General features: G+C 43.5%; 1 protein-coding gene across 1 annotated transcript; it reads right to left on the bottom strand.

The window, feature by feature from the left end:
- Nucleotides 1-201: 201 nt before the first annotated feature.
- LOC311248300 (phosphatase and actin regulator 3-like) lies at nucleotides 202-16,735 on the bottom strand (the record flags this gene model as incomplete). Its single annotated transcript, XM_084339206.1, has 5 exons — nucleotides 202-359; nucleotides 10,755-10,960; nucleotides 12,816-13,023; nucleotides 14,245-14,502; nucleotides 16,592-16,735. Coding segments are annotated over 5 exons (974 nt in total), but the record flags the coding sequence as incomplete, so codon positions are not given.
- Nucleotides 16,736-17,302: the final 567 nt, after the last annotated feature.

Here is a 17,302-nt window from a genome sequence, read left to right as displayed (position 1 = left end):
ACTTGGATTGGTCCACGGGTGCAGAGAACATTTCGTCAGCGACTCTGTGTGTGTGTGTGTGTGTGTGTGTGTGTGTGTGTGTGTGTGTGTGTGTGTGTGTGTGTGAATCTGATGACAGATAAAGACTTATACTGACAGAGAGGCTGACAGAGAGGCTGACAGAGAGACTGACAGAGGACATGGAGCCACAGAAAGAGACACTCACTTTGCCAGCTTGGTCTCGATCTGTTGGCGTATCTCCTGCCGCTCCTGGTCGCTGCGCGCCGGGAAGATGTTGCGCTCCTCCAGCTCCTGCTTGCTGGGTCGGTTTCTCAGCTTCACGGCCAGCAGCTCCGTCTTCATCCGGCGAGGCAGCGTTCCTGTGGCGGTCAGGGAGGGAGAAACAGGTCAGTGGCAGCAAGGCAGCACTCAGCCTGTGGTCGTCGTAGGGCTGAGCCCAAATGTTCGAACCTTCGAACCTTCGAATTCTAAATCAACATTAGAATTTTTAATTTTTTTTTCATTCTGTTTAAACCAATGGGTTTTTTCTTCACAGTTGCAGATAAAGATTAGGGTACACTAATATTATAGTATTATAGTATTAAAACTGATGAGTTATATTCATAGTTGATTTAATTGATTTAGTTGGGCTGGGGCTTCTCCCTGGGCTGGGTCTGGGGGCTGTAAAGTTGATGTAATACAAATAAAAAAGACAAATCTTATCAGATTAATCACTGTATTCAAATTGAGGATTTAGTTCGAGGATATTTATTAAAAAATCTATAAAAAAAATATATACATTTTTTTTTAATTAAAAACGAAGGTTCGAACATCCGTACTTCGTCCCCTGACGAAGTACGAATCCCAAAAACAGGCTTCGGGGACAGCCTTAGGTCGTCGGGGAGAAACAGGTCAGTGGCAGCAAGGCAGCGTTCCTGTGGTGGTCAGGGAGAAACAGGTCAGTGGCAGCAAGGCAGCGTTCCTGTGGTGGTCAGGGAGAAACAGGTCAGTGGCAGCAAGGCAGCGTTCCTGTGGCGGTCAGGGAGAAACAGGTCAGTGGCAGCAAGGCAGCGTTCCTGTGGTGGTCAGGGAGAAACAGGTCAGTGGCAGCAAGGCAGCGTTCCTGTGGTGGTCAGGGAGAAACAGGTCAGTGGCAGCAAGGCAGCGTTCCTGTGGCGGTCAGGGAGAAACAGGTCAGTGGCAGCAAGGCAGCGTTCCTGTGGTGGTCAGGGAGAAACAGGTCAGTGGCAGCAAGGCAGCGTTCCTGTGGCGGTCAGGGAGAAACAGGTCAGTGGCAGCAAGGCAGCGTTCCTGTGGTGGTCAGGGAGAAACAGGTCAGTGGCAGCAAGGCAGCGTTCCTGTGGCGGTCAGGGAGAAACAGGTCAGTGACAGCGCAGCACTCAGCATGTGGCGGTCAGGGAGAAACAGGTCAGTGACAGCGCAGCACTCAGCATGTGGCGGTCAGGGAGAAACAGGTCAGTGGCAGGCTGGCAGCAAGGCAGCACTCAGCCTGTGGTCGTCGTAGGGCTGAGCCCAAACGTTTGAACGTTCGAACCGTCGTTTGTTACGTTAGCATTCGAATTCTAAGGGCCCGCGTCCACTTGGCGCATATTTCTGACCGCACGCATCTGTTTTCAATGTATTCCAATGGGGAGGGAGCGCATGCGGCCGCCTCTAGGAAGTGCGCTGCCGTCGGCTTCTTTTCTCAGCTTTTTTGTGCGGCCGAAAGTTGAAACTTTCTCAACTTTCAGAGCGATGCGCTGGAGCTCATTTTCAGACAACCAATCACAGCCATTCATCTACCACTCTGTTTGTAACCTGACACCGGAGCTGCCTGCCTGTCTGGCTGTCTCCCACAGACCATTGAGATTCGCGACAAAACTAATAATAATAACTACACGAATACACTACTAAAAAGCTAATAAAAAGCAAAGGGCGAACTGTGGTGTCAGGCAATAACTATATATATAATTAATATACAATAAAGTTATTCAAATATGCTATAATATGTGCAAAACCGCGGCATGGCTGTAGATTTCTTTCTGTCATCTACGTTTTTTTCTCTGTCACCGCATGCATGCGCCCGTCCCATTCTACCGGGCGCACTGCACTCCCAGCATGTTTCACGGAGAAATATGAGCTAGGTGGACACGGGCCCTAAATCAACATTCGAATTTTTTCCTTTTTGTTAAAAAAAATCTTTAAATTTTTTTTTATGTCTATTTATTCTGTTTAAACCAATGGGGTTTTTCTTCACAGTTGCAGATAAAGATTAGGCTACACTAATAGTATTAAAACTGATGAGTTATATTCATTAAAGAAAGTTGATTTAATTGATTTAGTTGGGCTGGGGCTTCTCCCTGGGCTGGGTCTGGGGCTGGAAAGTTGATTTAATAAAAAAAAAAGACAAATTTAATCAGATGAATCACTTTATTCAAATTGAGGATTTAGTTTGAGGATATTTATAAAAAAAATTATTAATAAAAAATAAAATATTTATTTATTAAATGTTTCTTATTAAAAACGAAGGTTCGAACGTCTGTTCGAAAAACCGTGACGAAGTACGAATCCCAAAAACAGGCTTCGGGGACAGCCTTAGGTCGTCGGGGAGAAACAGGTCAGTGACAGCGCAGCACACACGCCTGACACACTTTAGAGGCTCAACCAGACCTGACACACATTCACCGTTAGTCACAGACATTACACACACACACAGACACACACAGACACACACACACACACACACACACACACACACACACACACACACACACACACACACACACACACACACGCACGCACACACACACACACACACACACACACACACACACACACACACACACACACACACACACACACACACACACACACACACACACACACACACACACACACACACACACACACACTGAGTTCAGCAGCACAACCTTGTGAACGTCACCGCTGTCGGGTGAAAACCTTATATCTTCCATTTTTGGTGGTTTCCATCATTTAATTTAATTTCATGTCAAACCTTTATACTTGAAAAGCAACAGTCACGTCGAGTGTACATACAGAGGTAAGCAAAAAAGGCATATAAAATCACACAGCATATAAAATCTTAACAATAAGACAAGTAAGGATAACAGTCACTTATAAAGACGTACAACTTGATTGACAAAAGTTGGAAATCAAGGCTTTAAACTCTGCAACAGAGGGGCGACTTCAGGAACAGAGGGCCAATCTGAAGACCAGGGACCACCGTGCTTGTTCTGTTGCAGCCCCCAGGCTGTGGAACAGTGTCCCTACCTCAGTCCGTCTCGCCCCCTCGATCGAGTCCTTTAAATCCCAGCTCAAAACGTACCTTTATTCTCTAGCGTTTCCTTGATCCTGACCTGTACCTTGCCTGAGCTATTGTACTGATGTGCAATATTGTTCCATGGCTGTTGTCTGTTCCATGTCGTATGACCTGTCTGCTCCCCTGCCTGCCTTTGTAAAGCACTTTGTTTGGCTTGTGTCATGTAAACCGTGCTATATAAATACATCTGATTGATTGATTGATTGATTTAGAGGGGAGAATCTCAAGCTTTAAGGACATTTACACTTACATTTACATTTACATTTAGTCATTTAGCTGACGCTTTTATCCAAAGCGACTTACAAGTTCTGTACGACAAGTCATCAGGAAAGGCGCAACTCTATCAGCTGAGTAACAATGTTCATCAAAGTGTTGAGTGCTACAGTGTAGGTTAGTTTATTAGGACAAGTGCATGACAGTAAGAGTAACAAGTAACAAAACCAAAAACTATCGGTATCGGCAGTGTGTCGGCCGATATGGCTCATAGAAGATCGGTGATCGGTATCGGTGGCAAAAAACGTGATCGGGGCATCCCTACTCTTAAGGCCTCTACATGCTACAGAAACTTCAAAGCAACTGCAACACAACATCGACAAAGCAACGGTGTTGCAGACACTCTACCTTTATGCTTCTGCAAAATCAACGCGCAGCCTATGTAACATTGTACCCCGTACGTAGCTAGGTTCCCTAGATAGATGACGCTTCCCTTCTCAACCAACCCATTGATAACAGGCAGAAGAATAAGCATCATTTTTACTTCCGGGCGGGGGGTTTCAAAATAAAAGAGCGAGTCTAAAAGCACCGTAAATACGTTTATTTTTTACAATATCTAACGTTACACGAACCTAATCTAATCTAACGTTAGTTTAGGTTCGTGTTAACGTTAGATAATGTACAAAATAAACGTATTTCCGGTGCTTTTAGTCGTCGCTCTTTTATTTTGAAATCCCCCGACCGGAAGTATTATAGTTTCTGTTGCTAGCAGCTTAACTTTTGTCAGCCGGTTCTGTGCTTTAACGTAACTTCATTAGTTTCCAATGGAGAGGAGAGAAAGACCGGCTCACATGCAGCTCAAACTACCTGTTGGAATAAATTAATTGATTGATGTTTAACTTGTCCCTGTGTGTGTCCAGTCATTTCGACTAGCAAACGTTGTATTTAACATTACCTCAGGATACCATTGTATTTAGTTGGTTAGCTATGTAGCTAATGTGGATAGCATTTTGAATATCACCAATGCTAGCTGGCTGGCTACAGCTTTATTTACTAAATTATGGAGGCTTTTTAATCGTCAAGGTAAGAGAGGATTTGTCATGATCAACTGAAGGCGTATGCTATGGAACAATATGTGCTTGGGTTTTCAGAAAAAGGCGAGCTATGTGACGCTAATTATTTAGCGTCAACGCTGGAAACAACAATGGAGGATGATATTCTCTGCGGGACTAATATTATTCTATGACAGCCCCGCCCCCATTCGCTAACCAACCAATCACTGCTACGCAATATCAACGCAACGGTTGTTTAGGTTAGATTTGAGGGACATGTACGCAACGTCCAAGCAACACAGTCTACAAGACCCTCTAAAACAACCGTGCTGAAATCGCGCCGATGTTGTGTTGCAGTTGCTCTGAAGTTTCTGTAGCATGCAGAGGCCTTTAGCCTTATAATGCACTCTGCCACTTAGATGTATTATTGTATTTCTATGTCTGCACCTTGTGCATTGCTTTTATTTAGTCAATTCTCTGCTCATTTTATGAGCAGACTACATTACTGCTGAATCACTTGGGTTCATACTTCTTGTATGAAAGGTGCTATACAAATAATGTTTATTATTATTGTTATTATTATACTGTTTGTATTAACCCTTTCGCTGCCACACTACAGAAGGTTAACCCTTTACTATCACACTACCGATGGTCGCCGTCGGTAGTGTGATAGTAAAGGGTTAACCTTCTGTCGTGTGGCAGTGAAAGGGTTAGGCTGTTGTGTGGCAGTGAAAGGGTTAGGCTGTCGTGTGGCAGTGAAAGGGTTAGGCTGTCGTGTGGCAGTGAAAGGGTTAGGCTGTCGTGTGGCAGTGAAAGGGTTAGGCTGTCGTGTGGCAGTGAAATTGGTAACCTTGCAAATGTAAGTCAATATATCACTTTTGACTGATATTGTGCATCATCACAAAGGTGAATTGCGAGCTCTGTGTTTACATGGAGCACGCTCGTCAGTCCAGACTTGTACACACGGTAACCGCAGACGGATTTACACAGCGCACGCAATGCAGTGACGTCACTGGTCAGAACTGAGGAGAAGTAGGTCACCACGGCAGCTGTTGACTGACCAATGACATTCAACAACAGAAAGGCTGCTCTATTTCACCATATAAATCTGCCTGTCATGCTCAGAGTAAATAAATAGTAGAGGACCAGATTATATGATGCAAGATTATATGAGTATCCTTTGACTGAGTGTCGGGATTATGATGGATTTATAAACTGTATATACCATATATATATATATTGTGGAATGACCGGCTGGCGTGGTAATAGACGGCCACTATGTGTCGGCCAAGGCACTGGGGCATATGCCCATATTAGGAGTTCCGGAGAGACTCCCGCCAGTGCAGAGCGCATCAGCACTGTGAGGTTCGCCTGTTCCCTGGACCTTTAATTCCCTGTCTCCTCACCTCTCCAGCCCCCACCCTCGCGTTCGTTTACTCTCCTCTGCTCTTCAGCAGCCCACACCCTTGGACTACCTTTCACAGCTGTGTTAAGTTATGATTAGCGCCCCAGAGGGCTTTAAATACCTGGACTTCCCCTCCAGTCCTCGTCGGGTCGTTCTCTATTCCGTATCCGTATCCTATCTGTATCTGTATGCTGGTTCTTCTCCGGCGTGAGACGAGGTGCCAGCCATCGCCACCTGTCGCCGTTTGCCTGGAGTGGGACACAGCCGGTGCGCTCTCTAATTCTCTACGGGAGGTTTTCCAGTGTCCCACTCCAGACGTCTAGCCGGCGCGCTACTACTCCAGACGCGCATCGCTTCCTAATCCTCTACGGGCGCGCTCTCCGAGCCGGCGCGCTCTCCGAGCCGGCGCGCTCTTCAAGCCGACGCGCCCCACTCCAGACCCCGAGCCGGCGCGCTCTCCAAGCCGGCGCACATCGCTCCCTATCCTACGGGGGGATGCACGCTCTTCAAGCCGACGCGCCCCACTCCAGACCCCGAGCCGGCGCGCTCTCCAAGCCGGCGCACATCGCTCCCTATCCTACGGGGGGATGCGCGCTCTTCAAGCCGACGCGCCCCACTCCAGACCCCGAGCCGGCGCACTCTCCAAGCCGGCGCACATCGCTCCCTATCCTACGGGGGGATGCGCGCTCTTCAAGCCGACGTGCCCCACTCCAGACGTCTAGCCGGCGCGCTACTACTCCAGACGCGCATCGCTTCCTAATCCTCTACGGGAGGATGCGTCTCTCCGAGCCGGCGCGCTCTCCGAGCCGGCGCGCTCTTCAAGCCGACGCGCCCCACTCCAGACCCCGAGCCGGCGCGCTCTTCAAGCCGACGCGCTCCACTCCAGACGTCTAGCCTGCACGCTCCTACTCCATCCCTGTAAGCAGCTCTGGCCCTCGCCCTGTCCAAGGCCTTAACCCTGTTTTCTCTGTCCCTGTCTCCAGCCCGCCTCCCCGGGCCTCTGTCCCTGTTCCCCTCTCCAGTGCCCCTGTTCCTGCCCTGTCCTTTGCCCTGGCCCTGTCCTTTAGCCTTAGCCCCTTAGCCTGCTCGCCTCTTAAAGACACAGTGCCAGTTTTCCCTAATTCTTGTTTCCAGTATTTTGTGTTCTCCCTTAAAGGGACAGTGCCGCTTTTTGTTTGTATTCAATAAATGCCCTGTTCTTGGCTTACTCTCATACCTGTCTTGTGTTGTGCGATTGGGGTCGGTTACAAACCATAACAAGCACAGATGAAGCGCACCTGTGCTAGACGCGCCCGAGACAGGTGAGCGCAATCACCTGTCAATCAAGTAGCATAAAAAAAGGTTGACAGAGATACAGAAGCATTGGAGTAGCTGAGGCGAAACCATACGGAAGGAGTAGTGTTGTCAAAAATATCAATTTTTCGATACATATCGATTCTGAATATTTAAAACAGTTTCAATACTCATTTCCCGCAATATCAATATTTAATTATTCATAAAAAAAAGAAAATTGTATAAGGAAGTTGCATTGTTTATTTCAATACCTGTAATAGTACAGTAGTCCACACACACACACACACACGCACGCGCGCACGCACGCACGCACGCACACACACACACACACACACACACACACACACACACACGCACACACACGCATGCACGCACACATGTGCATTCAGTTAAGTTGGAATATGACTGTAATCAGTGATGCCAGTAACGCGTTACTAAGTAACGCGTTATTGTAATCTGATTACTTTTCCCCGAAAATAGTAATCTAACGCGTTGAATGAATGAATGAATGAAAACTTTATTTAACAGATTGCAGAATGGGTACAATACAGTACGGCTCAATACATACAATTGTTAAGGGGATGCAGACCTGAGAAAGACGTTTGTCTTGTTTCCATCAGGGTCCCCCATTTTCAATTCATATAGACATTTATGACATACACAACATACATGACATTTATGGCATAGGGACATATAGGTATTTAGTACTGATACATTTGTGACATAACGGTATTCAAATATACAGTACTGTTACCCCTAGATCCTGACAGAGTATATACATATGATGGGGAGGGGACTGTACATTAGGAGGGGGTGGGTGGGTGGGAGGGAAATATACATACGGCGGGGAGGGAATATATATATACATGCGGTGGTGAGGAGACTGTCTATTAGGAGGTGGTGGTTAATCTTTAAAAGCCAGTAATCTGATTGCAGTTACTTGTCCAAGTGGCTGTGCATTACTATTTCGTTACTATCTCATTATAAATTCATAATGCAGGCGGAATGCAGTATTTTATTTCGTTTTCGACAGTCAAAAATACATTTTGAGCTGTTTTTCTTTTGGGAGTGACGTGGTGTGGCAGTGAAAGGGTTAAATACAAGAATGTGACCCGCGGCGTGACTGGTCCCTCTGTCTTTGAGTGACTCTGCTTTGGTCCAATCACATTCCCCATCCACAGTCTGCGAATCAGAGGCAGAGTAGGGCGGGTCTTCACAGCACGTCATGTGACATATGCGCCAATCGTGTGACAGCAGGGCTCCGTCGTCGGAGAATTCCACCCCAAAACGCTTGGCAAAATTAAAAGTGAAACCGCAAGATGACTTTTGCGGTTTCTGTTCAGAATTCCACCCCAAAACGCTCGTCTAAACGGGGCCTCAGTCACTACTTCACGGCGGAGGAAACAAAATACTGTCTACCGCTAAAAACAGCACATCCAATTGCATTGAAAGCATCTGGAATCACAACACTAGCCGACGCTTCGACTAGGTACAGGAGGGTTGATGGTGGCAGAGCAAAAGCTCTTATTTGCCAGATTTACAGTTAATTTACATGTTAAAGAGAGACTGATTGTATGTTTATAGAGAGACATTTATAAAAACAATTTAATAGTTACAGTTGATATAATTGAATAGTTCAGCCTGCATTTGTTAGATGTGATACACTGGTTTTGTAAAACCACTGGCTGGCTGCTCTAATGCTGTGAGCATCATAGACTGTTGCTTTACCATACTTGATGGTACAGAAGCTGAAGCACTAGTTTAACAATTTACGTTATGTGCAGAGAAACAAGTTAAAAACTATTTATGCACTTTCAATAAAGCGTTTAAAAAAAACTGTTGGGGGAACGACGACGACTTCGTAACCTAGTTACTTTCAAAGTAACTAAGTTACTCTGATAATCAAGTAATCAGTAAAGTAACTTAGATTACTTTTTAAAGGAGTAATCAGTAATCAGTAATCAGATTACTTTTACAAGTAATCTGTGGCATCACTGACTGTAATACAAACAGTTCAGTTTGTCAGGTACATGCAACACAGATTACAGTGTTTACTTAATTTCTAAGATTATATCATTTAGTTATTTTTAAATGTGTGATCTAAAGACAAACAAAGGGTTTTAAAAGTGTTATATTTATCTTCTCTTATAGTACCAGAGAGAAGCTGAGGAGAATCAACCAGCAACAAAAGCAACATTTATAAAGAAAATATATATATTTATCTTTTTTTTCTTCTTTTTTTGACATTTTAAGATTGAACCTTTTTCCTGTGGTATCAAAAATGGTATCGAATATCGATACTTTTCAAGGTATCGTATCGAAGTTCGAAATTCCAGTATCGTGACAACACTAGGAAGGAGAGGAAGTGAGTAAGAGAAGAGAAGAGGAGAAGATTATTGTCTGTGTGACCAATGCGCTGTTTATCTGCTTTTGGAAGGAGGACCCTGCTGTGTGCTGTAACCCCTGATCGTCTGAGAACCCGCCTGGGTATCGACCCCTGCTTGTCTGACGTCTCTTCTCCCGGATCAGCCCCCACCCGTATGAGAACCGCTCTATGTGTACCGGACCCCGCTAACGGACCAAGACGATTCTCTTGTATAACAGACTGGCTGACGATTTCCCTAACTTCTCCTTTTCCCCTTAACAGTAATAAAACTGCTGTTAAACGTGCTTCTACCTTGTGCTGTGTGTGTTTTGTTAATTCCAATCTGGTGACAGCTCGTAACACCCCAGAGTCTGTCACAATATATATATGTGAATTCACCTCTTGGTATAGTGGTCTGTGCTGTTGCCCGCGGCGTGGGAGACCCGGGTTCCAAACTCCCTCGGGGCATCAAAGTTTAAGGTGACGATGTCACAACCGTTACATATATATTTATTCTTACCGTATATATATCTATACACATCTGTCTGTACATACCTGCATATAATCCTTTTTACATATCTGTATATACTATATCTATATCTGTACATATCCCTTACCTACTCTTACTAGTTACACTGCTGGCCAGTATGACTTACTACCATAGTGTCTTTATACCTGTATCACTGTACATATTACTGTAATACTACAACTCTGTACATACATCTGATTAGCGTTATTACTCAGTAGTACTCATTTATATATTTGATACCCAGTTTAATCACCTGTACATTGTACAGATGTGTACTATTGCACTGTACTGTTACATTTGCACTCTGTGGTTGGATCCCACACTTGTACTGTACTTGTGCTGTATGATATCAATAATACATTAGATTCTAATCGAATCGAATCAAATTAAATCTAATCTATATAATAGAACTGTATCTGTGTTTCCATCACTCTCTCTCTGGTTCCAGCTCTGCTGTATGTAGAGAGACCTACAGAGAGACCTACAGACTGGTTCCAGCTGTACACAGAGAGACCTACCAGAGATGACAGACTGGTCCCAGCTCTCCTGTATGTAGAGAGACCTACAGAGAGACCTACCAGAGATGACAGACTGGTTCCAGCTCTCCTGGTCGCTGTAGAACTCGTCCAGGCGCCGGTTCTCCTTGTTCTCCTTGTTCTCCTTGTTCTCCTCAGACTCCTGGCTCTCGGGGTCTCCGGGCTCCTTCTCCGTGCTGGAGGAGCGGGCCAGGCGTCCGTCCAGGCGTCTCTTCGGGGACGACATGCGCACGTCCTTCCCCTGGAAGCTGGGGGGGGGGGGGGGGGGGGGGTCACACGCAGGTCAACACCATGAATCTCACGACGGTACTAGGGATGCACCGATCCGACTTTTTCAGTCCCGATACCGATACCGATACCTGGGTTTGGGTATCGGCCAATACCGATACCGATCCGATACCCATTGTCCAAATATTTTTTCCAAAAAAAAAAATATATATAAATAAAAGATTACTTACAAAATAATTAATAATAATTTATATATTTTGTTTTTACGAATTGTAAAAGTCCACAAGTGTGTTTTTGATTTGTTGTAAACAAAGACAGAAAATAAACTTAATTTATTCAATTAATAAACTGTATGCCTCACTGTCACTGTGTGGAAGAGACTGGGATCATTGTTTTGTGCAACAAGGCAACATCAGGCTTGACTTAAAACATTACAAGTTCTCACCAGATGCAAAAGGCATTGGGATGCTGCCCCCCCAGAAAAGGAATAATGACGTATTACAAGTCCAGTTTAACCTGTTCACTACCACACTACAGAAGGTTAACCCTTTCACTACCACACTACATACGGTAGTAGTGTCTGTAGTGTGTAGTGTGGTAGTGAAAGGGTTAACCTTCTGTAGTGGTGTGGTAGTGAAAGGGTTAACCTTCAGTAGTGTGGTTGTGAAAGGGTTAACCCTTTGTCGTGTGGCAGTGAAAGGGGTTAACCTTCCGCATTGTCGCAGTGAAAGGGTTAACCCTTTGGTAGTGAAAGGGTTAACCTGCTGTAGTGGGGTAGTGAAAGGGTTAACCTTATGTTATGTGGTTGTGAAAGGGTTAACCTTCTGTTATGTGGTTGTGAAAGGGTTAACCGTTTCAAAGTTAACCATTATTCAAAGTTCAGTTTACCGTCTGTAGTGTGGTAGTGAAAGGGTTAACCTTCTGTAGTGTGGTGGTTGTGAAAGGGTTAACCCTTTGTTGTGTGGCAGTGAAAGGGTTAACCGTATCTGTTGTCACAGTGAAAGGGCTAACCCTTCGGTAGTGAAATGGTTAACCTTCTGTGTAGTGGTGTGGTAGTGAAAGGGTTAACCCGTTGGTAGTGTGGTAGTGAACGGGTTAACCTCTAATCTTGAACCTAATCTGGTTCCAGCTGGTCGTGATCGATGCCCCGTGTGTGTTCGCTCCTCACTGCCAGAGACACCGTGAGCTGCCAGCCAGCAAACCCGTGCTGTGTGGAGACAACACACACGGCCATCGATCACCAGGACCTCCCACACTAAGCAGGGAGCAGGAAGTACCGGCAGGCTAGCCGGATGCATGGAGGATCGGGATGACCGGAAGCACCGATGGAGGGCCCGTCCGATGGATGACATAGTAGTAATTCTCACACACTCAGTCACGGTCCCTGTAATCCTCACGACACTGGTCAGCTCTCCATTCCCCCGAACCAGACTGCGGACCTTCAGGGACACAGAGCTTCCAGCGTGGCAGCTCCCACCTTCTGGAACTCCCTCCCCGCAGAACTCCGCAACGCCCCCAACTCTGGACTCATTAAAAAAAACTGCTCAAAATCCACCTCTTCAACTTGGCCTTTGACCCCTAATTTCCTACATTGAATGTTGTGTCTGTCCACCTTGTTTGTTATTGTTGTTTTTCCCCCCCTTTATGTAAAGTGATCTTGGGTTTTACGAAAGGCGCTATATAAAACGAAGTTATTATTATTATGATTATTATGATGATTATGATGATGATTATGATTATGATTATTATTATTATTATTATTATTATTATTATTATTATTATTATTATTATTATTATTATTATTATTATTATTATTATTATTATTATTATTATTATAATAAATTATTATTATTAATCTTACTCTCAAATCCTTACCTGTCCTGTCTGTGCTTGGAGGCCAGGGCGCGGTGCAGTTCCTCGATGATGCAGCTAGGGGGCAGCGGTGGGTGCAGCCCCGCGAGGTGCGGCGAGCCCATAGGGGTGCAGATCCTGCCGCGGAGCAGGGAGCCCTGGGTGTCTTTGGGCAGCGTGAAGTTCCGGGGCAGGGTGGCGGGAGACTTCTTCACCGGAGCCGGATGAGGACCTGGGGTGAAGTTTGAAGAACATTTTTAACACACACATGAAAGTTTTTTATGAATAATATTTAATATGTAAAAAAATACATTCAACATTTTTTTTTATCTAATCTAGTTTCATTAATTAATTCATAACTTTTGAACAATAGATGCTATTTATTTTTATATATTTTTTTGTTGATCTTTTTCCCCCTCATTTTTCCTCAGTTTCCTGCGTTGGTGGCGAGTGCCTTGCCCACTACACCACCTAGCCGCCCAATAGATGCTATTTCTAATCTGTCAACTGGTCTAATCGTTCTAATCCCAAGTAAGGAAAGTGCTTGAAATTGTATTTCTATCTTCAAGTTTAAATTCAAGTGCAACTACTATGAATAACAATAACAAATAATATTGATGATAATCGTACACATATTTTATATCATTGGAAAGCCCTAGTTGTTGGCTTCAAAATGGTACCAAATATGAGGTACTTTGAAATACCCAGTCACTAATATTCTATCACAAACTGATGCAAGTTCATGTTCAGATTTTCGAAATGGGCCTGGGTAGGTGGAGGAGGGTTATCTGAAAAAAAAAAAAGAAAAAAAAAATCTAACCCTAACTAACCTTACTTTATGTTATGTTATGTTATCTTATCTCATCCTATCTTTAAACCAGCATGCACTATGATGCTATGAAGCCTGAATTTCCACAAGGGAATCAATAAGGAATATCTTCTCTTCTCTTAGCCTTAGTGACGGGTTGAAGTTGTGTACTTCTCAGGGGAGATTACAGTTTTGAGTAAAACATCAAAAACTAATTTTTTCAAAAGATTGTATCTTGCAGCATATTTTAAAGAAAATCTTATGTTAAAATATATTTCGTTTTTTAAGAATTTGTAAACGATAGGCAAAAATAAGCAAGTGCTTCAGCCTATTGCTTTTTTTCGGTTGTTGATTTTGGATTCTGTGCGTGAGCTTGCCTTGTGATTTTTTCCTTTTTCGTTTCTTTTTGTGTTTGATTTGTCTGTAAACAAGACCGAAAAATTAACTTCATTCATTTATCTTATCTTCTCTCTGAACCAGCACACACTATGCTGCTCTGACGCCCGTATCCCCCCAGAGTGAGGCCTCTAGCCCTGGCTCCGTCTGAACCAGCACGCACTATGCTGCTCTGACGCCCGTATCCCCCCAGAGTGAGGCCTCTAGCCCTGGCTCCGTCTGACCCAGCGCCTCCCTGAGCAGACTCACCCTCCAGGCTGCCCAGCCTGGTGAGCAGTTTGACGGGCAGGGCCTTGGGCGGAGGAGGGGTGCTGGCTCGTCTCGGGGGCGCCGGGGGCTCCCTCTTCCCCGCTTTGGGGGTCTCCACTTGGGCCGCGGGCCGGGCGTCACCGGGGTCGGCCGGCAGAGACGTGCGCTCGTCCTCTCCCTCCTCGCTCGTGGCGTGTCCTCCGCCGGTCTTCGAGTCCTCCGTCACGACGTCCGGCGCTAAAGTGAGACTAGGCAAGCCTAGTTAGACCAGGCCTGGATTAGAACACATCTGCATCCAGAGTTCAGCGATATTCGCTATAATAATCTGTCACTATAATAATCTGGCATTATAATGAACTGTCATGATAATAATCTGTCACTATAATGATCTGTCACGATAATAATCTGTCACTATAATAATCTGTCACTATAATAATCTGTCAATATAATAATCTGTCAATATAATAATCTGTCACGATAATAATCTGTCACTATAATGATCTGTCAATATAATGATCTGTCAATATAATAATCTGTCACGATAATAATCTGTCACGATAATAATATGTCAATATAATAATCTGTCACTATAATAATCTGTCAATATAATAATCTGTCAATATAATAATCTGTCATTATAATAATCTGTCAATATAATAATCTGTCATTATAACAGTGTGTCAATATAATAATCTGTCATTATAATAATCTGTCAATATAATAATCTGTCAATATAATAATCTGTCACTATAATAATCTGTCATTATAATAATCTGTCAATATAATAATCTGTCATTATAACAGTGTGTCAATATAATAATCTGTCACTATAATAGTGTGTCAATATAATAATATGTCACTATAATAGTGTGTCAATATAATAATCTGTCATTATAATAGTGTGTCAATATAATAATCTGTCACTATAATAATCTGGCACTATAACAGTGTGTCAATATAATAATCTGTCTCAATATATATGTTATAAAGTGTGAATTATCCGTGTGTCAATAATATGACGTATGCATTGCAATAATATCATTATGTTATCATCATCAATTTAAGTGTGTATGAACAAATGTGTAGACATATAGTTGTGTACAGTTAAGTATTCTTAGATATTTCACATAGTTTGTCTTGTGTATGTACTAGTCCAAGTCTCTAGTCCTTTGTCATGTTTACTTGTAATGTTATATGTTATGATGTAAGTATTATGTCTGTGTCTGTGTGTACTAGTCTTTTGTCCTGTTTACTTGTAATGTTATATGTTGCACTGTCACAATGTAAGTTTTTTTTGTGGATCCCAGGAAGAATAGCTACTGCAAACTAATTGTGAATCCTAATACAAGTAATACAATACAAGGAGAAATCAGCCAATACAATCCAGTTTTGGATAGTTGGTTCCTATGTTGTGAGATGATGGTTAAGATTCAATTTCATGACCTCTGTCTCCACCGAGTGGTAAATCAAAGCAACAGTTTTCCAGCCTGCAGTCCAGACTGTACCGGCTTCATCAAACCACAATCCCACCAAATTTTGTTTAGGTATTTTTCTGATTTAAATTCAGATTCAGAGTTTTATTTGCCACATGGAAGCAATACAATCATACGGTTTTCATACAAAATCATAAATACCGTTCTACCATGGGCAAAAGGAGCAGGAAGAAGAATAATTCTTATAGTTACCTGCCCCCTATTCCTAATCTAAACAAAGTATTACTTGATGGTCGGCGTACAACCTAATTTACACAAAATAATAATTCATACCATATACAAAGAAACAAACAATCCACAGATTAAACAAGAAAAAAAAATAATAAAGAAAAGAAAATATCTCACTATTCAGATTCACATTTGAATTTCATACCGACAAAATATTTTTTTTTATAATTATTTTTGAATTGACAACACTATTACATCCCTTAAGCTCGCTATGGGGAGAATTCCACAACTTTACACCAATAACTGAAGGACACATCTGTTTAAGTGTGGTACGTGCAAACTGATGTTTAAAATTGTATTTCCTCCTACTAAACTCACTTTCTAAATGAAAAAAGATTTTGTAACTTTTTCTCGCAGTGACTTATTTCTTGCCTTAAACATAATTAACACTGTTTGAAACTTAACCATGTCTTCAAGTTTAATTATTCTAGATTTAATAAATAATATGTCCATGTGTTCTCGTCGATAATTCACCTTAGGTGTGATTCTTGAACAATAAAGAAAAGGTGCGGCGTCTTTAATTCCTTGTATTGTACTGTTGTACTGTACTGTACTTGTGCTGTATTATGACAATACATTTGAATCAAATCAATGTATTGTAATGATCTGAAATCAGGTCGCTGTACCGGTGGAGGAGTCCAGGTCGCTCCCCACCAGGTCCTCCGAGGTGTTCGCCAGGGGGGCCATGGGTTCCTCGCCTCTCCCCTCGCCGTTTGAGAGCGTGGGCGTGCCTGGGTCGTCATGGTTACCGCCGCACGCTATACCCGAGTCTACATGCGATGGAAAACACAGTGGGGGGAAAGGAAAGAGAGAGCGGGAAAAGGAAAGAGCGGGAAAAGGAAAGAGCGGGAAAAGGAAAGAGCGGGAAACGGTCATCGTCATGACAGGACATCGCATGGGCAGATGAAACAAAACGAACCAAACCGTTAAAGGTCCCCTCCGCTCAAAATACTTCAAATACTAATCAACTATGATCTATGCACAAACACACGTAGTCATTGCTTAGTTATAACAGGATTGTGTAGCTAATAAGTGCTGTGTTTGGGTGAAACTAAATTCTGGCCAATGGTTGAGGTGGAAAAAGAGAAAGTTCACCGGTTCATAGAGATCCTTGTGTTGCTGAGACACCTTCATAAACATCTTTGGTGGAAAAACCACATCAAACATATTGTTATTCAATTATACAACATTTTAGATGTTAAGAACACGGGGGGAGGGGATCTTTAAAAGTACGCGTGTCAAGGCGGCTACGTGGCGCAGTGGGCAAGGCGCTCGCAACAAATGCTGGAGACTAGGCTCGAACAGCATCCTGTTCGAGCCCCGCTCTCCACATTGCT

This window comes from Notolepis coatsorum (assembly GCF_963971535.1).
Source record: "Notolepis coatsorum genome assembly, contig: SCAFFOLD_1952, whole genome shotgun sequence".
NCBI lineage: Eukaryota > Metazoa > Chordata > Actinopteri > Aulopiformes > Paralepididae > Notolepis > Notolepis coatsorum.
The sequence above is the reverse complement of the archived record's forward strand: the minus strand, read 5'-3'. Positions and strand labels throughout refer to the sequence as shown.